General features: G+C 39.6%; 3 protein-coding genes across 3 annotated transcripts in view; all 3 read right to left on the reverse strand.

Annotated features, from left to right (window-relative positions):
- The window catches only part of LOC107571355 (uncharacterized), a 10577-nt gene extending 6480 nt beyond the window's left edge, over positions 1-4097 (reverse strand). The window contains exons 1-5 of the mRNA XM_016257675.1: positions 4019-4097; positions 3094-3647; positions 2916-3011; positions 427-594; positions 194-332 (exon numbers count right to left, since the gene is read on the reverse strand). Coding sequence (XP_016113161.1) covers positions 194-332; positions 427-594; positions 2916-3011; positions 3094-3647; positions 4019-4091 — 1030 coding nt within the window. The 5' untranslated portion in view covers positions 4092-4097. The remainder of the gene's footprint in view (positions 1-193; positions 333-426; positions 595-2915; positions 3012-3093; positions 3648-4018) is intronic.
- Positions 4098-6443: 2346 nt separating this feature from the next.
- Positions 6444-20671, reverse strand: LOC107571356 (E3 ubiquitin-protein ligase TRIM39-like). Its single transcript, XM_016257676.1, has 8 exons — positions 20575-20671; positions 11572-11661; positions 10878-11431; positions 10429-10524; positions 7516-7749; positions 7283-7421; positions 7151-7186; positions 6444-6993 (listed from the first exon to the last, which is right to left on the reverse strand). The coding sequence occupies exons 2-8, from the start codon at positions 11657-11659 to the stop codon at positions 6446-6448; spliced, it is 1695 nt and encodes a 564-aa protein (XP_016113162.1). The 5' UTR covers positions 11660-11661; positions 20575-20671; the 3' UTR covers positions 6444-6445.
- On the reverse strand, positions 14019-18034 carry LOC107571357 (E3 ubiquitin-protein ligase TRIM39-like). The gene is made up of 7 exons (XM_016257677.1): positions 17963-18034; positions 17272-17825; positions 17043-17138; positions 15089-15322; positions 14856-14994; positions 14724-14750; positions 14019-14566 (listed from the first exon to the last, which is right to left on the reverse strand). Exons 1-7 carry the CDS (start codon positions 18012-18014, stop codon positions 14019-14021), a joined length of 1650 nt encoding a protein of 549 aa, XP_016113163.1. The 5' UTR covers positions 18015-18034.
- Positions 20672-23630: the final 2959 nt, after the last annotated feature.

Below are 23630 nucleotides of genomic sequence, written 5' to 3' on the forward strand. Positions count from 1 at the left end.
GCAGTAATGAAGCTGTGAGTGTATGAATGTAAACTAGTGTAGTGCAGACAGCACACTGTACCTGCATACTGCTGCATCACCTTCAGCTCTGTAGAGACTAATGACAAGAAAACATCAGCAGATCTGAAGCATATATTTAAAGAATTGAGTACATCATCATGTTTCTATCTGATTAATGTATGTATTGATGTACCAGTTAGTGTGAGTTTCTCATCTATAGTGTCCTTCAGTTGAGTCAGAGCTCTCCTCAGAGTCTCCAGACTCTCATGAGTCTTCATACTGATCTCAGGCCAGTTCCTGCTGTTTCTAGGGCTGCACAGGGATGAGTGAATCTACAGCAGGAGAGAGGAGAAATCCTTCAGCATGGGGAGTGTTCTGGTGTCATATGCTGCATTATCATTGATCAGAGAGATCATGTTGACTGACCTGTAGGAGGTGGAGGTGATCTTCAGTGTGTGAGAGCTGCTCCAGCTCAGTGTTTCTCATCTTTAGCTCAGTGATCTCCTGCTCCAGCTCTTCAATCAGCTCTTGCTCCTGTTTCTCTGCTGCTTTCTGCTGCTCCTCCATCATCTCCAGCAGTTCAGTATAAAATCCCTAAGAAAAGAATCACTGTTACTGTTGCTCATACTTCAGTGTTTTAATGGGTTTCAAAATTCCTCAACTGAAGAATAAACTTAATCGTTTGCACTGAATGATTCCTCAAATCATGTGCCTTGTTGTGGAGAGGTGTCATATTACTAGTCATCAGTCGTGTTGACATTCAGATCAATAGTTCGATTGTGAGTGTGAAATTGCTTTTATACAACAATTCAGTAAACAAGATGTTATATAAGTAACTTATATTTTAGACAAAATAATGTCAGTTAATAATGTTTATATTCACTTCGACCACTGAAGGGTAGTTTGGGAAGTCGTGGCCTAATGGTTAGAGAGTCGGACTCATAACCCAAAGGTTGTGGGTTCGAGTCTCGTACCGGCAGGGATTGTAGGTGGGGGGAGTGAATGTACAGCGCTCTCTCCCACCTTCAATACCACGACAAGGTGCCCTTGAGCAAGGCACCGAACCCCCAACTGCTCCCCGGGCGCCGCAGCATAAATGGCTGCCCACTGCTCCGGGTGTGTGTTCACGGTTTGTGTGTGTTCACTGCTGTGTGTGTGCACTTTGGATGGGTAAATGCAGAGCACTAATTCCGAGTATGGGTCACCATACTTGGCCACATGTCACATGTCACTTATGTCATGTCATGTCACTGAAGGACTCAAACAAAGCCACAAATAAAGCATGGTGATTAGTTCTTGAATGAATCAGTAATTTTGAATGAATCGTTCTAAGTGAATGAATCGAAATCAATGACTCACCGCTGGATCATGTCTCAGGCATTGTAAAATTTTCCTTTTCCCTTTTACAATGAAATTACAGGTCTGATGCTGGTATGTCTAATTTCAACATCTTCCTCAAAGATCGTTATTATCTCTGCTATCTTACTGATGCTAACCAGGACAGTTTTCAGCCTTCTCTTTAAGCTTCCAATTCCAAGAAGGAAGGGATGAATCCCCTCCAATATATGGGGTTGTTTCAACCCAACTTTGGGTCAAATATGGACTAACCCAACTTTTGGGTTAAAAATGTAATTTAAAAATTTAACCCAACAGCTGGGTTAGTCCATATTTGGACTCATTCTCCCCCAGTATATCTGGAGTCAGAGCGGCACTCCCAGGCCGAAGGCTTCTAAGCAGAAAGTGGATCTGCGGACCATCATTCTCGCTAGATAGTCTTCGACTAAAAGGTCCTGACACCTATGGCCCAGGACTTCTGAGGGCTGGCCCCTCTGGGGAAGAGCGGTGTACACCTCATCATACGGTGCCCGTCTCTCCTCAGTGCCCTCAGGAGACCGGCCTGTCAACCCTGCCACCCTCAGTGTTTCAGGGCACAGCGGCCTCCAGTGAGCGCATCTCGCAGCATCCACCCGGAAACGTATCGGTTCTGGGAGGCTGGCTACCTCCTAAGAGGTCTCCAGAGCAGCTAGATCGGCCATCCCCTGCCGGTCCTCCGCTTCAGGGCACCGAGTTAGCCGCTCTAAGTACACCAGAGGCCAGTCTCAAGAGACTGATTCCCTTAGTAGGTCACCTGGTGGTGTGGGAGCCCCTGCCAAACGTATCTCATTGGGTCCTGTCCCGAGCAGGCTCTGGTTGTGTCAGTCTAAGTCTTCCAAGGAGATGACGGGTCTGAGGACCGTCATTTTCAATAGGAGACTTCAGCCAAAAAGTCCTGATGCCCATGGCTCAGGACGTCTGAGAGCAACAAAGCCAGTGCAAGTAACCATTTGTCAAATATTTAGATGCATTTCTAAGTTTTTACCCTTTTATTAAGGTGATATTGTTTGATTTTGATCTGATGGTTCTCATTAGGTTGTGGCTCACTGATTTTAAATACTGCCAGTCTTGATCTTCTTTCTTTCCTTACTTCTTTTCATTGTGTATGCATGTGTTTTGCTTATAGTTTTATGTTACTCATAGTATCGTTTATTATTGTTTTTGCTACTCACAGTTCAGAGTTACTAAAACGTTGATATTGCTACATGCTAAGTTATTGCTAGCACTGTATACAGTATGAAAGCTATTCTTTCTTGGTCAGGTAGATAACCAGAGTTGATAAATGACTGCTCGGTGGACGAAAAGTCTAAATAATCATAACATTAATTCTGCTACAGTTAATTCTGAAAGCCTAATTCTGAAGGCCATTATAATTAATTATACATATTTCCATTTTGAGCTAATTTGCTACAAAGCACAGACAAGCAGAGTGACACAAACAGTGAAAAGTCCAAGTGCTGCTGGACTGTATATCAGGACTCCTGGAGAGACACAACTAAATGACGTATAGCATATATTTAATTTTAATTTAATAAACTCACTTTTCTGACTTCTGCTGAGTGTTTGATGTCTTGAATCTTCTTGATTCTGTCCTGGATCATCTGCTGCGTGTCTTTCTGTGTCTTCATCAGTTCAGTCTATAGAGAGAACAACACAGACACATTTATCATAACAGATTTACTGTCTTCTGAGGAAATTTACAATATGTTTTAAACATACCTTCTTCTCTTCGCTCTCCTCTTCTATAGGAACAGTGTTGTGGTTTTCGTGGTCTTTCACAGAGCAGACTGAACACACACACATCTGATCATCTCTACAGAACAGATCCAGAGGTCTCTCATGTTTCTGACATATATAGTCCTCCAGATTACTCACAGGATCCATCAGTTTGTGTTTCTTCAAACCTGCCACTCTCAAATGCGGCTCCAGGTGAGTTTCACAGTAAGAGCTCTGACACACCAGACACGACTTCAGGGCGTTCAGCTTTCTTTCCTCACAGATGTCACACAGAACTTCAGGCTTTTTCTCAGGACTTTTCTTTTTATAGTGACCTACAATCTCTCGGAGTGTGGTATTAATCTTGAGATCAGGTCTTTGCTTGAATGTTTCTTTACAGTATGGACAGCTGCAGGTCTGGCTGTTGTCCCAGTGTTCATTCAGACAGGTCTTGCAGAAGTTGTGTCCACATGGAGTGCTGACTGGATCAGTGAACACGTCCAGACATATAGAGCACTGAAGCTCCTCAGTCAGTGGACCGCTGGAGGATGACATGCCTGGAAAGAGACATTATGTAGGATTAGTGTGAATTCCAATAATGTTTATAAAGAATCCCATGATGCACCTAATGAAGCTGGTTGAATGTAAAGAGTGTCTAGAGACAAAGAGTGGCGACTTTGGAGAAACTCGAATATGTATGAGATCATGTACAGTCAGCTGGTCATTACTGCAAAATCAACCCAGAAAAGTTGATCAGATCGCAAACGTGAAGCTCATTACACAACCACTTACCAAATAAATAAACACATGAACCATAATTATTGATTCAAGCTGAAATTATTTTATGATCTGCAGTAATTATTAAATATTATTTGAAAAAAGTCAAGTTCATTCATAAACACAGTGTTTTTCTGGATTTTTTACTTACATGGAGGTTCATGGTCAAAACTCAGTCTGCTGGTTTGTCTCGCTTTTGTTGATGTTGGTGAAGATTCTGCCATTGTTCTTTATCTAGTCCAGCCTTTTGAAGAAAAAAATAATAATACTGTATTTTACAGTACAAGTTATTTTCCTTTTCAGATTTGATACAAATTGGATCATGACAATTAAATCAATATGCATTAAAGTGTTTAAATCTCATGTAAGAAGTGATAGTGAAGGAAACACAATCATTCTTTTAAGTTAAAGACAGTTCATCATTGAATTCAGTGATGTCAACATCCAGCTCAGTTTAAATAGTACTACCAAAAGTCCAGAGTTTTGCGACCTTAGGGAGCGTGATGGATTGTAGCGTGGTAGAAGACTAGTTAGGTACGCAGGAGCTAACCCATTAAGGGCCTTATAGGCAAGTAATAATATTTTGTAACTGATACGGAACTTAACAGGTAGCCAGTGCAGAGACTGTAAAATTGGGGTAATGTGATCATATTTTCTTGACCTGGTAAGGATTCTAGCCGCTGCATTTTGGACTATCTGTAGCTTGTTTATTGAAGATGCAGGACAACCAGCTAGCAGTGCATTACAATAGTCCAGTCTAGAGGTCATGAATGCATGAACTAGCTTTTCTGCATCAGAAACAGGTAACATGTTTCGTAACTTGGCAATGTTTCTAAGATGGAAGAATGCTGTTTTTGTAACATGGGAAATATGATTTTCAAAAGACATGTTGCTATCTAATATAACACCCAGATTTTTGACTGTAGAGGAAGTAACAGTACATCCGTACAAACACAGTGAGTGACTCATAAACTCACTGAACAATCTGATCTAGGACCTGCTGTTTAGATTAAAGAGACGACAAAGAGCAAGTGATATAATTTTTAGATTATATATATATATAGAAAATGACATGCATCTCTCAGCAAAAGATATTACATGGTTAAGAGTCATCCTCATCTTGTTTAATGTTAAAGTGATTTTCAGCTGCAGGTTTGTGTTCAGTTTGTCTGCAGGTCATTTACTTCCTGTTTAGTCTTTATGTCGAACTTTGCTTTACAACTAATCAAATTACATACTTTTAATATAATTCTGATATAATTTCAGTGCAGTAATCAACTAAAGCAGCTGAGTATTTGACACGCTTAAACCAGCTTCTGTTCAGCTTATTCCAGTCTGACATAAACCTACTAAACCAGACCAGATCCATTAGAAACCTGTTCATTCTCTCTTATATTTCTATCACTTACCTGTGAGTATCAGGTGTGTCCACAAGGTTCTTTGAACGATTCAGTATTCTGTTGTTTGAAGAGTTTGATCGTTTCAGGAGTCTATATTGTTTCTGATTAAGTTAGTTTCACTTTCTCTGAGTCTCTCTCTGAGCTACAGTGATGTCAGAGCTCCTCCTGTATTTAAACATTTAAATCTGTCCCTGTATTCAGTGTGTTTGTTCATGTGTGTCTTTTTGTATCGGGACTGATGTTTCTGTCAGCTCATGAAGAAGAGATTTCAGCAAAAGCTTGATTGTTTGGCAACATTTGTGAAGACTTTGTTCGTAAATCTAGCAACAAAATTACTAAATTGGCAACAGAATGCTGAACAACATGCCTTCAATAATGTAAATACACAGGAAAACGTTTCATAAATGCTGAGTTGTTAATGTATTTATAATATAATATAGTAAATGTAATGAAATGAATGACGCCGAAGACACTCTGAAGACTAAAATTGGTAAGAACAGTACAAAGTTGTTTTTGAGATTAATAAAAGTGTTTTTGGAATAAGTTTGGTCAGTCACAGGTATTTGTACTGATCAACGTTTAACATTTTCAGCTGTTGAATTAAACTACTGTAAGTCATCATTTGATGACTTAATGATGAGTAACTTTACAGGCATTAGTATAAAAGCATCTCATGTGATGGGTTAATGAGAGAGCCAAGGTTTGCATTAATTAGTAAAATTAAGATTAATTTATCATTATCATGACACCATGGTAATATCATGTTTTTTGGACACTACCATGATCATAATGTCATGGTATTTTTTAGGTACCGTAAAGTACCATGTGCATACTGTGGTATATGAATATAGTAATCATGCAGCTCTATGATATCCAGTATATCAAGATATTACCAGCAGATGTAAATATCACAGAACATTCTGTAGGGGAGCCACTACCTTGATACAACAGTTTATTAAGGTCACCATTGTTTTTTTTATAATATTTTACAGGCAATTTCACTTTATCAGGTGGAGATGAAAGGGAAAGAAGGCATGAGTATTTATGAAGTTGAACATAAATCATTTATTGAACAAGCATTATATATTTGCATTACAATTATCTAATTATAGCATATAGATTTCAAAAACTGAAAAACTAATTATTTTAGTCTTGTATTTCATATTACGAGTGTAAATTCATTTATTATAATTGACAGGTGTGATGATCAGTGGGCTGGAGTTTTTACCTCCATCATTTTTGCATGGGCTAAAATATGGATAGAGTTTTTCAGTGAAAGACTGACCAGTGAAAGAGTAGATATGAGAGCTGGACTCCACATCATAAAAAGAGACCAAACCCTCCTCATAATCCATAAACACACCGACCCGCTGCGGCTTCACTCTCAGAGACAGAGAGACAGGAGGACTAGAGAGAGCCTTATATTCATTCCCGTTCCTCAGCCGCACAATCCAGTATCCATTACTGGGACTTGCTGTGATCTTTCCCTTCCTGTTAATGGATTCTCTGGCCACTCCTAAATCCCATTTAGTCTTTCCCTTCACCTGCACCTCAAAATAAAATCTCCCTGAGGAGAATCCCTCCTTTCCCAGTACACAGACACATTTATCAAAACTCTCAGGCTTGTCTGGGAGTTTCTGCTCAATGTCGCCATGTCTCACATGTTTTCCATCATCAGACAGGATGAGATCAGGATGAGCTGTATCAGGATCCAGAGTCACATCCACTGAGAAAACAGAATATGAATCAAAACTTCACAATACAGATATTTTGTGATGCTGATGTGTTTAATATTTAATCCAGTGTTTAATCAGTTTGTAGTTCAGTAATGAAGCTGTGAGTGTATGAATGTAAACTAGTGTAGTGCAGATAGCACACTGTACCTGCATACTGCTGCATCACCTTCAGCTCTGTAGAGACTAATGACAAGAAAACATCAGCAGACCTTAATGTTATATTTAAAGAATTGAGTACATCATCATGTTTCTATCTGATTAATGTATGTATTGATGTACCAGTTAGTGTGAGTTTCTCATCTATAGTGTCCTTCAGTTGAGTCAGAGCTCTCCTCAGAGTCTCCAGACTCTCATGAGTCTTCATACTGATCTCAGGCCAGTTCCTGCTGTTTCTAGGGCTGCACAGGGATGAGTGAATCTACAGCAGGAGAGAGGAGAAATCCTTCAGCATGGGGAGTGTTCTGGTGTTATATCCTGCATTATCATTGATCAGAGAGATCATGTTGACTGACCTGTTGGAGGTGGAGGTTATCTTCAGTGTGTGAGAGCTGCTCCAGCTCAGTGTTTCTCATCTTTAGCTCAGTGATCTCCTGCTCCAGCTCTTCAATCAGCTCTTGCTCCTGTTTCTCTGCTGCTTTCTGCTGCTCCTCCATCATCTCCAGCAGTTCAGTCTGACGTCTCTCAATGGAGCGGATGAGATCAGTGAAGAGCTCGACATGGGCTGCTTTCTCCTTCTCCGTGTTTCTCTGGTCAACCAGGACAGTAAACAAATTATAAGCAGTGTTTACTAAGATCAGAATCAGTGTTACTATTGCTCATACTTCAGTGTTTTTAAGGGGTTTCAAAATTAAGGCGTTTCAGGTAATCACAGTCGTCTACATTCAGACCAACAGTGTGACATAAACATAGTCATTTGTCGCCACCTACTGGCGTAACAATGTAACCTTCACAAAAATCACTGTAAAATCCCCACCACTAAAACACAGGGTGCTTCTCAAAACTCAAATTAACGTTTCCTCGCTACTCCATCCTTCAGTCCATGACCCAGAAACCAATCAAAGTCAGCCATCTTGAAGGATATTTCAGTTCTCTAACTGTACATTGAGGAGGCTTGGAATGAGGAGTGAGGAGTGAGGAGTGAGGAATGAGGAGTGAGGAGTGAGGAAGCTTGCAGAGGAGTGATGAGCAAAGATACAAATGTGTTTCCTATGCAGAAGTCTTTCTTGTCAAAAAAACAAAAACCTTGACACACTTATAATTTTGCAGTTTAAATAAATCAAATATCTCAAAAGGGCATCTTGCTTTATTAATATATATTATGTTTTTTAAATAACCAAACTTCAACAACATAATGGCAGATCTCTTAATGCAGAAAATTATGCTTTGAAGTGACCTGTGGCCATGCATCAGGACGGCAGCTTGCGCTTCGAGTCAGAGGGAATGGGGTTTGTTTTTTTTTTGTTGGCGGTGTAACGAATCAGCTCATGGGAAATATGAATAATTAACCATAACTAAGGTCGGAGAAGATCCCCGCATTTCAAGATGGGCTTGTCCAATGAGAAAGATGGAAATTCCGAGCGGGAGGTGGCAATTGCTGGAGGGTTTACGACCCTTTGTCTCTAAGCATGGTAATTTGCAAATGGACTTGAATCGAAATTACTAAAGGTTCTCAGGACCCTAATATATATTGCCTATGTACCAATATATAATATACACGCTTGTTTCGATCATAAGAAGGCGAATTCATAGATACTAGACAAGGTAGGATTACAAATAGTGAAAGGATGACAGGAGTGTGTTTCGATTATAAACCTGCATCACAGTATACAATTTCAAAGACAAAATACACGATGACAATAATATACCCAATGACCTGAAGGATCATGTGTGTTCATTCAAAGAAAGGTTTTCCTATTAATTAATTAGCAAAGAAAAGTCCTTCCCTTGTGGATTTTCCTTATGGGCAAGGAAGCGATTTTCTTCACCTAAATTCCAGGAGGTCGTAAATGTATCGGGTGTCAGCATTGCTATGGAACCAGGGGCCTGTTCAGCTTCCTGGGGTGTTACAGAATATTTGTTAAATCTAGCTAACAAAATATGTATTGTGTGTTTGAGTGGTCCAGACGCTACAGCGGCCATGGCGAAGTACATTTTCCCCCAGGGTTTAAAAGGTGGGGGCTCACTCCGCTGCACCGGTTGCTTACTGCGGGGTCTATGAGCCCTGCCTGCATTATGGGGATGGCGTGGCCAGGCTCGACTGGCGCTCCAGCGATGCGCCGCTTCTCACTGTTAGGGAGCAGTTAAAATGACCTGGTAAAAATGACAAACATGTCTGGCGTGTTTTGAGCCATAGCACGCGCTCTCTGACACACTTGGACAGCCTGACGGGCATTATGGAGAACAAGATTGTTCATCTCCTTCCGGGTGATGTGTCACCCATACCGAGATTTGCCATATCCTTAACTTCAAGACCCGCAAGGCCATGTTTGAGATCAAGCGGATCTCCCCAGTAGTGCTTCATATGTTTAGCAGAGGCCGGGAGGACAGGAAGAAGCTGCTTTCTAGGGGGGGTTCAAGAAGTCTTCTGTCGTAAACATCCCTTTTTTGGTCCGGCTCGCGACTGGTTGTCCACAGGGGTAGCCAGGTTAAATGTTGACAAAGAGCCATGAATAACGGACAGTAGATGGAGTGAGGAAAAGGTGAGGTAAGAAGCGGGCAGCTTAGTAACAAGTGCGAGCGTGAGCGGTTAAAATGACCTGGTAAAAATGACAACACGTCTGGTGGAGGCTGATCCAAAGATGTGTCCTCCTGAAGACAATAGTGAAAGTCAAACAACCAATGAGCTGTGAGTAAATTTCCAGAGGTTGCGTCAACTGAGGAAAAGGTAGCGTGTGCAAGGGCTTTATGCGTTAGGTTAAGGGGCAGTCCCTTACCTGTCATTGGGCACACGCTCCTGTCTGTCAAGCCAGACTTGGTGCAATTGGATGCTTCTGCAGAGGTCAGGCACGGATGGCCTTCCCATTGGTGGATCTCGAACATGAGATGATGAAAGAGAACATATATTTCTGCGGGAGCGGGACTGAAAATCCGTCCCACACAGGTCTCTACTCCAAACTGAAGTGCTCAAAGATGGCCACTTCAAAGGGCCCTTCTGAAAGGGTACAAGTGATGGACACTTTTCACTCCCATGATTCTTTGTTCATGTTTAATTTGTGACACAGAAGTGTGTTATAAAGGAACCGGTTTTGGTCCCCTACATCCTTCATTCTTTCAAAGCTCTCACTCTGGAGGGTAAACCCTTCAAAAAGATCACGGCATAGGGATGGACCCTTCAGAATGGAATGCAGCCATCCAACTAAACTAATGCATATAAAATATATATAATAAATATTTACATTTATTTCATTACATTATTTTAAACTCACTTTTCTGACTTCTGCTGAGTGTTTGATGTCTTGAATCTTCTTGATTCTGTCCTGGATCACCTGCTGCGTGTCTTTCTGTGTCTTCATCAGTTCAGTCTATAGAGAGAACAACACAGACACATTTATCATAACAGAGATTAAACTTACAATATGTTTTCATAGTGGACTTTTATGTCAAAACAGGAAATAAAACCTGATTCCTTTAAAAGTATAATAACTTCTACCTTCTTCTCTTCACTCTCCTCTTCTATAGGAACAGTGTTGTGGTTCTCGTGGTCTTTCACAGAGCAGATCAAACACACCCTTGTCTGATCATCTCTACAGAACAGATGCAGAGGTCTATCATGTTTCTGACATATATAGTCCTCCAGATTACTCACAGGATCCATCAGTTTGTTTATACTTCATGATATAAGACTTGAATCCTTTAAAAGGATAATAACTTCTACCTTCTTCTCTTCACTCTCCTCTTCTATAGGAACAGTGTTGTGGTTCTCGTGGTCTTTCACAGAGCAGATCAAACACACCCTTGTCTGATCATCTCTACAGAACAGATGCAGAGGTCTATCATGTTTCTGACATATATAGTCCTCCAGATTACTCACAGGATCCATCAGTTTGTGTTTCTTCAAACCTGCCACTCTCAAATGCGGCTCCAGGTGAGTTTCACAGTAAGAGCTCTGACACACCAGACACGACTTCAGGGCGTTCAGCTTTCTTTCCTCACAGATGTCACACACAACTTCAGGCTTTTTCTCAGGACTTTTCTTTTTACAGTGACCTACAATCTCTCGGAGTGTGGTATTAATCTTGAGATCAGGTCTTTGCTTGAATGTTTCTTTACAGTATGGACAGCTGCAGGCCTGGCTGTTGTCCCAGTGTTCATTCAGACAGGTCTTGCAGAAGTTGTGTCCACATGGAGTGCTGACTGGATCAGTGAACACGTCCAGACATATAGAGCACTGAAGCTCCTCAGTCAGTGGACCGCTGGAGGATGACATGCCTAGATGGAGAAATGATGATAGCAACCTGCTCTACTAGTGTAAAGACAACATCTTGTTGATAGAATGTGCAGAGCTTGAATCCATACAGTGAGTGGCTACTTTCATAAAGATACCATTTAAGTTTGGGTTATTGACTCACATGGATGATCATCAGTACTCCCTCTTCTATTTTCTTGTATTATTGATGACGTCAGGAAAGACTCCTCCACTGCTGTTGCTTTCTCCATGCCTTTTTAAGACAAAAAAAAAAAAAAAAAAAAGAACGATTAGAGTGAGGAACTGCTGGTTATATTATAGGAAAAGTACAGTATACAGTATATCTGTAAGGTTTTTGTTTAGTTTGTCTGCAGGTAATTTATTTCCTGTTTCTTTAGTCTTTCTCTTGTGTGACAAAAGGGTAGAAACACCAAACTTTGCTTTACAACCAATCAAATGACATAATTTTAATGATATCATCAGTTACGTTAAGGACCCATAGCCTGCGCCATCTAGAGTTTCATGACAGAACTTGGTATATATCTGGAACATCGAGAGCAAGAAACTAAAACACACAGTAAACTACAATTCTACTGAACTATAAAATTAATAAAAAATGAATAAATTATGAATGGGAAGAATATCTCCAGAGTGTCAGAGACACAAAGCAAAGACAGATTCTGTCCAAGTACATGCCCAATGAGCACAGTCCAGCCATCGAGACCGGCAGACACAAAAAGAGCTGGTTACGCAGAGAGCAAAGAGTGTGTGCTCACTGTGAGACAGCAGAGATCGAGACAGAGATGCACTTCCTACTTCACTGTTACACGAGAAGGTCTTCTTCAAAGTTATCAATAAAGTTCAAGAAGCAGAGTTCTAGATGTCAAAATAAGACTTTATTGAACAAAGCAACAAAGCCAAGATGACAGTTTTTGTCCGATCGGGCATCTTTCTTACCAAACAAATAGTAATCAAATTTTATTGGTTTCGCCTGTCTGGTTTGCCACAATTAATTCATACCCCTCCTGGCACATCTTTTAATTGTGGAATCCGGCCAAATCTGCCATTTTTAAAATAGCTTTTTATTTCACCGTCTCTGATTGGTTGGAAGTATCCCAATAGGACATGCATCAAACTTGTTTGTGTTGTACTTGTCATACTGGGGAAATCCCCCAAATTTCATTGGTTCATTTGCGTTCACTGGTACAGTCCAATGGAAAACACCTGTATTGCCCTATGGTAGGCACCAACGACTCGCAATATGCATTAAGACATCCAGTATCGAAATAATCATATCATATTGATCAGTCTACTGATTTTTGTGAATAGTTATACATCATACTTTCAGTAAAATAGTACAATACATATATTCTTTGAAAACAAAAATACCAATACGAGTGCTACTGGTTAGATAATTAATGCATTAGTGTAATAACATCTCATGTGGCATCTTTCTTACCAAAAAATTAGTAATCCAATTTTATTGGTTTCGCCTGTCTGGTTTGCCACAATTACTTCATACCCCTCCTGGCACATCTTTTAATTGTGGAATCCGGTCAAATCTGCCATTTTTAAAATAGCTTTTATTTCACCGTCTCTGATTGGTTGGAAGTATCCCAACAGGACATGCATCAAACTTGTTTGTGTTGTATTTGTCATACTGGGGAAATCCCCCAAATTTCATTGGTTCATTTAAGTTCACTGGTACAGTCCAATGGAAAACACCTGTATTGCCCTATGGCAGGCACCGCAATATGACTCACAAAATGCATTAAGCACAATATGCATTAACGATCAGTCTATTGATTTTTGTTCGCTTAACATTCAACAATACAATCCACATATCAATACAATTAACATATCACATCAAATAAATACTTAATACATTCATCCCTCCTAAAAACAATGCAATCCTACCCTTTGTTCAAGAGGCTTATTGCATATGGCACAAAAGTTTGATTATATATTGCTTTAGTTGCCTTCAGTGTCCTATAACGGAGCCCAAATGGTAACAATTCGAAGGCATAGTTCAGAGGGTGTGTTATATATCTATTTATAACCAAAGCTTTCCTCCTAACTGCCATATTATACTGATCAATTGATTTTTGCTTAGACTCTATTATTTTACTTGCCATCCTTATCACTACCATGATTATAATACCATGGTATTTTTAGGTACCTTAAAGTACCATGTGCATATCGTGGTTTATGAATATAGTAATCATGCAGCTCTATGATATACAGTATATCAAGATATTACCAGCAGATGTAAATATCACAGAACATTCTGTAGGGGAGCCACTACCTTGATACAACAGTTTATTATGGTCACCATTGTTATATTTATTTATTTTATATATTATTTTACAGGCAACCTCAGTTTGTCGAGGTGGAGATGAAAGGGAAAAAAGCATGAATATTTATGAAGAGTTGAACATAAATCATTTATTGAACATGCATCATATATTTACATTACAAATATCTCATTATAACGTAGATTTCAAAAATTGAAAAACAAATAATAAAAAATAATAATTATTTTAATCATTTTATATTATTATATAATCAAATCATTATTGTAATCTTGTATTTCATATTACGAGTGTAAATTCATTTATTATAATTGACAGGTGTGATGATCAGTGGGCTGGAGTTTTTACCGTCATCATTAAAGCATGGGCTAAATAATGGATAGAGTTTTTCAGTGAAAGACTGACCAGTGAAAGAGTAGATATGAGAGCTGGACTCCACATCATAAAAAGAGACCAAACCCTCCTCATAATCCACAAACACACCGACCCGCTGCGGCTTCACTCTCAGAGACAGAGAGACAGGAGGACTAGAGAGAGCCTCATATTCATTCCCGTTCCTCAGCCACACAGTCCATTGTCCATTCCTGGGACTCACTGTGATCATTCCCTTCCTGTTAATGGATTTTCTGGCCACTCCTAAATCCCATTCAGTCTTTCCCTTCACCTGCACCTCAAAATAAAATCTCCCTGAGGAGAATCCCTCCTTTCCCAAAACATTTACACAGTAATCAAATCTCTCAGGTTTGTCTGGGAGTTTCTGCTCAATGTCTCCATCTCTCACTTGTTTTCCATCATCAGACAGGATGAGATCAGGATGAGCTGTATCAGGATCCAGAGTCACATCCACTGAGAAAACAGAATATGAATCAAAACTTCACAATACAGATATTTTGTGATGCTGATGTTTTTTATATTTAATCTAGTGTGCAATCAGTTTGTAGTGCAGTAATGAAGCTGTGAGTGTATGAATGTAAACTAGTGTAGTGCAGATAGCACACTGTACCTGCATACTGCTGCATCACCTTCAGCTCTGTAGAGACACATGGCAATAATACATAATCAGATCCTAATGTTATATTTAAATAATTGTGTACATCATCATGTTTCTATCTGATTAATGTATGTATTGATGTACCAGTTTGTGTGAGTTTCTCATCTATAGTGTCCTTCAGTTGAGTCAGAGCTCTCCTCAGAGTCTCCAGACTCTCATGAGTCTTCATACTGATCTCAGGCCAGTTCCTGCTGTTTCTAGGGCTGCACAGGGATGAGTGAATCTACAGCAGGAGAGAGGAGAAATCCTTCAGCATGGGGAGTGTTCTGGTGTTATATCCTGCATTATCATTGATCAGAGAGATCATGTTGACTGACCTGTTGGAGGTGGAGGTTATCTTCAGTGTGTGAGAGCTGCTCCAGCTCAGTGTTTCTCATCTTTAGCTCAGTGATCTCCTGCTCCAGCTCTTCAATCAGCTCTTGCTCCTGTTTCTCTGCTGCTTTCTGCTGCTCCTCCATCATCTCCAGCAGTTCAGTCTGACGTCTCTCAATGGAGCGGATGAGATCAGTGAAGAGCTCGACATGAGCTGCTTTCTCCTTCTCTGTGTTTCTCTGGTCAACCAGGACAGTCAACAAATTATTATCAGTGTTTACTAAGACAAGAATCAGTGTTACTGTTGCTCATACTTCAGTGTTTTTAAGGGGGTTCAAAAATTTCTCAACTGAAGTATAAACTTCATCCTGCACCGTTTGCACTAAAGGATTCCTCAGATCATGTGTCTTTCAGTCATGTTGAGGAGAGGTGTGATATTACTTTAGTAATCAGGAAATCACAGCCATGTCGATATTCAGACCAACAGTGTGATTGCAAGTATGCAACAATAAAACAACTTAAATTTTAGAAAAATTATTGTCAGTTGCCTTGTTTGTATTTGTTTGACCATCGAAAATACTAGTTTCAAACAAAAGTGCAACAAACTGTAGTGCTGATTCATTCCTGCTGTATTAAGTGAATGATTCAAAATCAATGACTTTCTGCAAACTCAAGGTCACTTTACAATATTATAAAAAATAAACATGACAGCAGACAGAAAAACAATACAGATAAACATAACATATATACCATGTATCAGATCATACAGTCAGAGATCAGACAAACAAGAAAGGAAAATATATGTTTAAGGTGGATTTTGAAATCATGTAATAATGAGAGTGTTTGGGAATAGAGTTCCAGAGTGTGGGGACAGAGATACAAAATGCCCATCCATCAAACGATGCTAACTTGTGCCGTGTGACAGCAAACCAGTATCAGAAGATCTTAGTGTGCGAACTGGGGAGTAGGTATGAATGAGATCGAAAATATACAGGGGGGCAAGACCATGAAGTGCTTTGAAGGTGATGAGGAGTATCTTGTATTGAATATGAAAACGAATGGGTAGCCAATGAAGTCTGTGTAGGATGGGAGTAACGTGAGAAGATTTCTTTGAAAAAGTGAGAACCCTAGCTGCAGAGTTCTGAATATATTCGAGCTTATTTATTGTTGTGTTTGGTAGACCATAGAAAAGAGAATTACAGTAGTCGAGTCGAGAAGTAATGAAGGCATGAACCAGTCTCAGAATCGTTGATATTTAAGAAGGGACGTAAACAAAGATATATTACGGAGGTGAAAGATGACATACTTTGTCAGTGAAGAAATGTGAGGAAGGAATGAGAGAGAAGAGTCAAAGATTATACCCAGGTTTTTAACATTGGTGGAAGGTCGAATCAAGACTCCCGCAATAGTAACATTGTCGACAAAGAAATGAGCTACATTTTTTGGTGAACCAACAAAAAAGAAGATCAGTTTTATCAGTGCTGAATTTGAGAAAGTTACTGGTCATCCAAGCATTTATATAATTAATACAAGCCAATATGGAGTTGGTGGGAAAAAGAGAATTGTGTTGAGAATGGATGTAGAGTTGGGTGTCGTCTGCATAGCAATGGAAGTTGAAGTCACGATGATGGATGATGTTACCCAATGGGAGCATGTAGATAATGAACAGTAAAGGCCCAAGAACAGATCCCTGGGGAACACCGTGAGAGATGGTCAGACAGGTAGGAAATTAACCAGGATAGGGCAGTTCCAGAAATACCAAGAGCAGAGAGTCACGAGATGAGAATACTGTGAGAGATTGTGTCAAAAGCAGAGTAAAGGTCTAGCAGAATTAAAATGCTAATGGAGCCTGAGTCAGTGGCCATAATGAGGTGATTGAATCCACCCAACTAAACTAATGCATCTAAATTATATATAATAAATATTTACATTTATTTCAATACATTATTTTAAACTCACTTTTCTGACTTCTGCTGAGTGTTTGATGTCTTGAATCTTCTTGATTCTGTCCTGGATCACCTGCTGCGTGTCTTTCTGTGTCTTCATCAGTTCAGTCTATAGAGAGAACAACACAGACACATTTATCATAACATAAATTAAACATAAATAATGTTTTCATAATGACCTTTTATTTCACAACAGGAAATAAAATCTGATTCCATGAGCCCTTTAAAAGTATAACTTCTACCTTCTTCTCTTCACTCTGCTCTTCTATAGGAACAGTGTTGTGGTTCTTGTGGTCTTTCACAGAGCAGATCAAACACACACATGTCTGATCATCTCTACAGAACAGCTCCAGAGGACTATCATGTTTCTGACATATATAGTCCTCCAGATTATTCACAGGATCCATCAGTTTGTGTTTCTTCAAACCTGCCACTCTCAAATGCGGCTCCAGGTGAGTTTCACAGTAAGAGCTCTGACACACCAGACACGACTTCAGGGCTTTCAGCTTTCTTTCCTCACAGATGTCACACACAACTTCAGGCTTTTTCTCAGGACTTTTCTTTTTACAGTGACCTACAATCTCTCGGAGTGTGGTATTAATCTTGAGATCAGGTCTTTGCTTGAATGTTTCTTTACAGTATGGACAGCTGCAGGTCTGGCTGTTGTCCCAGTGTTCATTCAGACAGGTCTTGCAGAAGTTGTGTCCACATGGAGTGCTGACTGGATCAGTGAACACGTCCAGACATATAGAGCACTGAAGCTCCTCAGTCAGTGGACCGCTGGAGGATGACATGCCTAGATGGAGAAATGATGATGGCAACCTCTACTAGTGTAAAGACAACATCTTGTTGATAGAATGTGCAGAGCTTGAATCCATACAGTGAGTGGCTACTTTCATAAAGATACCATTTAAGTTTGGGTTATTGACTCACATGGATGATCATCAGTACTCCCTCTTCTATTTTCACGTGTTTTTGATGACATCAGGGAAGACTCTTCCGATCTTGCTCTCTTCATGCCTTTTTAAGACAAAAAAAAAAAATCAGAGTGAGGAACTGCTGGTTATATTAAAGGAAAAGTACAGTATAAATCTGAAAATTAACAGTTATTTTGTTCTTTTTGATTTATGTAAATGTGATTTTTAGTTATGTCTGTCTGCACGTCATTTATTTCCTGTTTCTTTAGAACAGATATTCTGTGATGCTGATGTTTTTAATGAATCCCGTGTTTAATCAGATTGTAGTGCAGTAATGAAGCTGTGAGTGTATGAATGTAAACTAGTGTAGTGCAGACAGCACACTGTACCTGCATACTGCTGCATCACCTTCAGCTCTGTAGAGACTAATGACAAGAAAACAATCAGATCTGAAGCATATATTTAAAGAATTGAGTACAATATCATGTTTCTATCTGATCAGTGTGTGTAATGATGTACCAGTTAGTGTGAGTTTCTCATCTATAGTGTCCTTCAGTTGAGTCAGAGCTCTCCTCAGAGTCTCCAGACTCTCATGAGTCTTCATACTGATCTCAGGCCAGTTCCTGCTGTTTCTAGGGCTGCACAGGGATGAGTGAATCTACAGCAGGAGAGAGGAGAAATCCTTCAGCATGGGGAGTGTTCTGGTGTCATATGCTGCATTATCATTGATCAGAGAGATCATGTTGACTGACCTGTAGGAGGTGGAGGTGATCTTCAGTGTGTGAGAGCTGCTCCAGCTCAGTGTTTCTCATCTTTAGCTCAGTGATCTCCTGCTCCAGCTCTTCAATCAGCTCTTGCTCCTGTTTCTCTGCTGCTCCTCCATCATCTCCAGCAGTTCAGTATAAAATCCCTTTTGCAAGAATCCGTGTTATTATTGCTCATACATTTTTTTTTCACATACATAGGCTACACGTGTTTTCAGAATCCCTCAAATGAAGTGTTAAACTTCACCCTGAACGAGAGCAGAACAGGCCCTGCACATTTTAGTTGTCGTTTTATTGTTGTTGCTATATATTTAAGTGTGATAGTCATCTGTGAGGGGCTGTCACTCATTTTGTTTGATTGTTTGTTTATTTAGTTATTATGTCTGCAGTTCTTGCCTCTTTCTTCCCTCAACATTGAAGTTTGTTGCAATAATACATATTTACATTTATTTTATTACATTATTTTAAACTCACTTTTCTGACTTCTGCTGAGTGTTTGATGTCTTGAATCTTCTTGATTCTGTCCTGGATCACCTGCTGCGTGTCTTTCTGTGTCTTCATCAGTTCAGTCTATAGAGAGAACAACACAGACACATTTATCATAACATAAATTAAACATAAATAATGTTTTCATAATGACCTTTTATTTCACAACAGGAAATAAAATCTGATTCCATGAGCCCTTTAAAAGTATAACTTCTACCTTCTTCTCTTCACTCTGCTCTTCTATAGGAACAGTGTTGTGGTTCTTGTGGTCTTTCACAGAGCAGATCAAACACACACATGTCTGATCATCTCTACAGAACAGCTCCAGAGGACTATCATGTTTCTGACATATATAGTCCTCCAGATTATTCACAGGATCCATCAGTTTGTGTTTCTTCAAACCTGCCACTCTCAAATGCGGCTCCAGGTGAGTTTCACAGTAAGAGCTCTGACACACCAGACACGACTTCAGGGCGTTCAGCTTTCTTTCCTCACAGATGTCACACACAACTTCAGGCTTTTTCTCAGGACTTTTCTTTTTATAGTGACCTACAATCTCTCGGAGTGTGGTATTAATCTTGAGATCAGGTCTTTGCTTGAATGTTTCTTTACAGTATGGACAGCTGCAGGTCTGGCTGTTGTCCCAGTGTTCATTCAGACAGGTCTTGCAGAAGTTGTGTCCACATGGAGTGCTGACTGGATCAGTGAACACGTCCAGACATATAGAGCACTGAAGCTCCTCAGTCAGTGGACCGCTGGAGGATGACATGCCTAGATGGAGAAATGATGATGGCAACCTCTACTAGTGTAAAGACAACATCTTGTTGATAGAATGTGCAGAGCTTGAATCCATACAGTGAGTGGCTACTTTCATAAAGATACCATTTAAGTTTGGGTTATTGACTCACATGGATGATCATCAGTACTCCCTCTTCTATTTTCACGTGTTTTTGATGACATCAGGGAAGACTCTTCCGATCTTGCTCTCTTCATGCCTTTTTAAGACAAAAAAAAAAAACTCAGAGTGAGGAACTGCTGGTTATATTAAAGGAAAAGTACAGTATAAATCTGAAAATTAACAGTTATTTTGTTCTTTTTGATTTATGTAAATGTGATTTTTAGTTATGTCTGTCTGCACGTCATTTATTTCCTGTTTCTTTAGAAACACCAGACTTTGCTTTTCAACCAATCAAATAACATACTTTTAATATAATTCTGATATAATTTCAGTGCAGTAATCAACTAAAGCAGTTGAGTATTTGACACGCTTAAACCAGCTTCTGTTCAGCTAATTCCAGTCTGACATAAACCTACTAAACCAGACCAGATCCATTAGAAACCTGTTCAGGACAATCTCTCTTATATTTCTATCACTTACCTGTGAGTATCAGGTGTGTTCACAAGGGTCTTTGAACGATTCAGTATTCTGCTGTTTGAAGTTTGATCGTTTCAGGAGTCTATATTGTTTCTGATGAAGTTAGTTTCACTTTCTCTGAGTCTCTCTCTGAGCTACAGTGATGTCAGAGCTCCTCCTGTTTTTAAACATTTAAATCTGTCCCTGTATTCGGTGTGTTTGTTCAGGTGTTTCAGTTTGTATCGGGACTGATGTTTCTATCAGCTCATGAAGAAGAGATTTCAGCAAAAGCTTGATTGTTTGGCAACATTTGTGAAGACTTTGTTCGTAAATCTAGCAACAAAATTACTAAATTGGCAACAGAATGCTGAACAACATGCCTTCAATAATGTAAATACACAGCAAAACATTTCATAAATGCTGAGTTGTTAATGTATTTATAATATAATATAGTAAATGTAATGAAATGAATGACGCCAAAGACACTCTGAAGACTAAAATTCGTAAGATCTTTTTGAGATTAATGAAAGTGTTTTTGGAATAAGCTTGGTCAGTCACAGGTATCTGTACTGATCAATGTTTAACATTTTCAGCTGTTGAATTGAACTACAGTAAGTTATCATTCGATGACTTAAATGATGAGTGACTTTACAGTCATCACTGATTACTGAACATCTTAATTCTAGGTTCAATCTCTAAGGATATTAATGAAACCCCTCTATGTTAAATCGTCCTAAATGGACAGACACAATCAGCTGCGAGTGCAATTAGTTAGATAATTAATGCATTAGTATATTAGTATATTTAGCTGTTTACTCCCAAGAGTGAAAGGATTAGCATATTTACTGCTGCTTGTTAAGTCAATCATCACTATTATAATTGTTCATAGTTACCCTCAGTGATTTGAACACTCAGTATTAAAGTATCAACAGCACAATAAACCCATGAATTTCCATTAAAACAGTAAAAATGGTCATATGAGCTCAATTCACAGCACGTGCAGAGGCACACACATTAATGACAAATTTAAACATAAAGTGACCAATGAACACAGAAATGAAACTGGTGTTTACTGCCCCCTAGTGGACACAGTGATTACAGCATGACACCCAAAACTGGTGAAGCAGGACTACAGGTGATTAAAATGAATTACGTGATTAATGTTGTTGCACTGTTATGCTGTATTTGGAGTAAGCTGGAACACATTCACATTTGCAGTCCCTCTAGTTCACCCCCAGAGGTCCCCGCTGAGGATTGCCGCGGAGCCGGAGCTGTGTCTTATCTTGAGTCCCAGTCATTGAAACTAAAAATAAACGTGTTTTATACTTGAAATGCTTGAAAGTTCTGACTACAGTGGAGATCAAAATCAGAGAAGAATTTCCTAAACAATTTCCTACATTTCAAGGTCATTGCTTAGTCCTATTTAAAATGATTCTAACAGGAGTGGAAGGGCAGTTTCTTAAGCGCCCACCGATGATGGAGAGCCCAAGCCCACCGCGGCCGATGAGCCATCGCCGAACGGTGCGACAGAGCTGAGGATTGCCGCGGAGCCGGAGCTGTGTCTTATCTTGAGTCCCAGTCATTGGAACTAAAAATAAACGTGTTTTATACTTGAAATGCTTGAAAGTTCTGACTACAGTGGAGATCAAAATCAGAGAAGAATTTCCTAAACAATTTCCTACATTTCAAGGTCATTGCTTAGTCCTATTTAAAATGATTCTAACAGGAGTGGAAGGGCAGTTTCTTAAGTATATTTAATAAATTAATTGTATTCTGAAGCACAGTATAAAAAACCTAAATTAGATATTTGAAAAAGAACACTGATCAAAATCAGAGAACACTTACAGTTATCTCCAAGTTATTGGTGTTAATCTGGCACCTGGTGCTAATTTCCTTAATTATATGACAAACCCTATTTAACTAGAAGCATTTCTCTCATTTTCACTGAGATTGCTAGATGGCGGGCCGCTCTAAGGTGCCTGAAACCCTACAACAGGAGGTAGATGAAGGCCAAAGGGATGACCCTTTCAGCCACTGCAAGAGAAGCTGGTCGTTCTAAATCTGTGATTTCTAGAATATTGTAGCTTTACAGTAACACTAATTAATTCAAGTCCCCCCAAAAGGCTGGTCGTCCACGTAAAACAAATGCAAGAGAACACAGTACAATGTGGAGACGCTCAGAAAAATCTCACTTTTCAGAGTAGACACTGATATGTCCCAGCCAGGTTCATCACTTTGTTGCGGTTCCCTTAAACATTTCCGATGTGGTCTGTGCATATTTGCAGTGTGTCAAACTGATTTTTCTATTCGCAGTGTGTTGAGCTCTCTCGGCCACCGTACATGATGGATCACAGTGCTAATATCAACATTTTGGGGTCACATGGCTATTAAGAGGAAACATGAAAGTTGCTTAACATGTGTTGTTAGCAAATTTTTCAAAAGAAACGTTTACTAATGGAGACGCATTAAAGCATTGCAAAGGCTTTGTGTGTCAAAAAGGGATTGTATTTAACTGCATTGTGAACATGTCTGTTAGTAAAGCAACTCTTCCAGTTTTGCAGTTCAGTTTCATCATGCTAATGTTCGTCTCCAAACACACCTCACTGAAGGACTCGGAGCCTGTCCTCACCTTTATCGTTTGACAAATCTCTCCCCTCTCTCTCCTTCTCTCTCCGAGTAAGTGAAGTAATTTCCCCCCGCGCTGATGATAAATGATCAGCCGGTCCTCTTGATGCCCTTCCAGTCCTCACAGCCTAATTAAAGAAAACATTTCATGATTGCCTATTTTTCCTCATGCGTGACAACCTATTATTCTTTCTGCTACCTGATTAGGGCCTTATTATGCGGAGATGTAGATTGATTTAACAGGGCAGAGTAATAAAGCTGTACTTGCTCTGATTGAGGTAAGGTGCAGGTTGAGTCGGTCACAGTAATTGTTATTGCTGGCTGCTGATCGCAGAGGCAGAGCGGCTCCAGATGAAATTTAATTAGAAAATTAGAAGGTCACTCGGTGAACAACAGGTGCCTTTTTGGTCCAAGCTCTTCTCGATGGAGCTGTCAGGAGAGAACATTCGAGCTGC

This window comes from Sinocyclocheilus grahami, unplaced genomic scaffold (assembly GCF_001515645.1).
Source record: "Sinocyclocheilus grahami isolate Dianchi unplaced genomic scaffold, SAMN03320097.WGS_v1.1 scaffold1584.1, whole genome shotgun sequence".
NCBI lineage: Eukaryota > Metazoa > Chordata > Actinopteri > Cypriniformes > Cyprinidae > Sinocyclocheilus > Sinocyclocheilus grahami.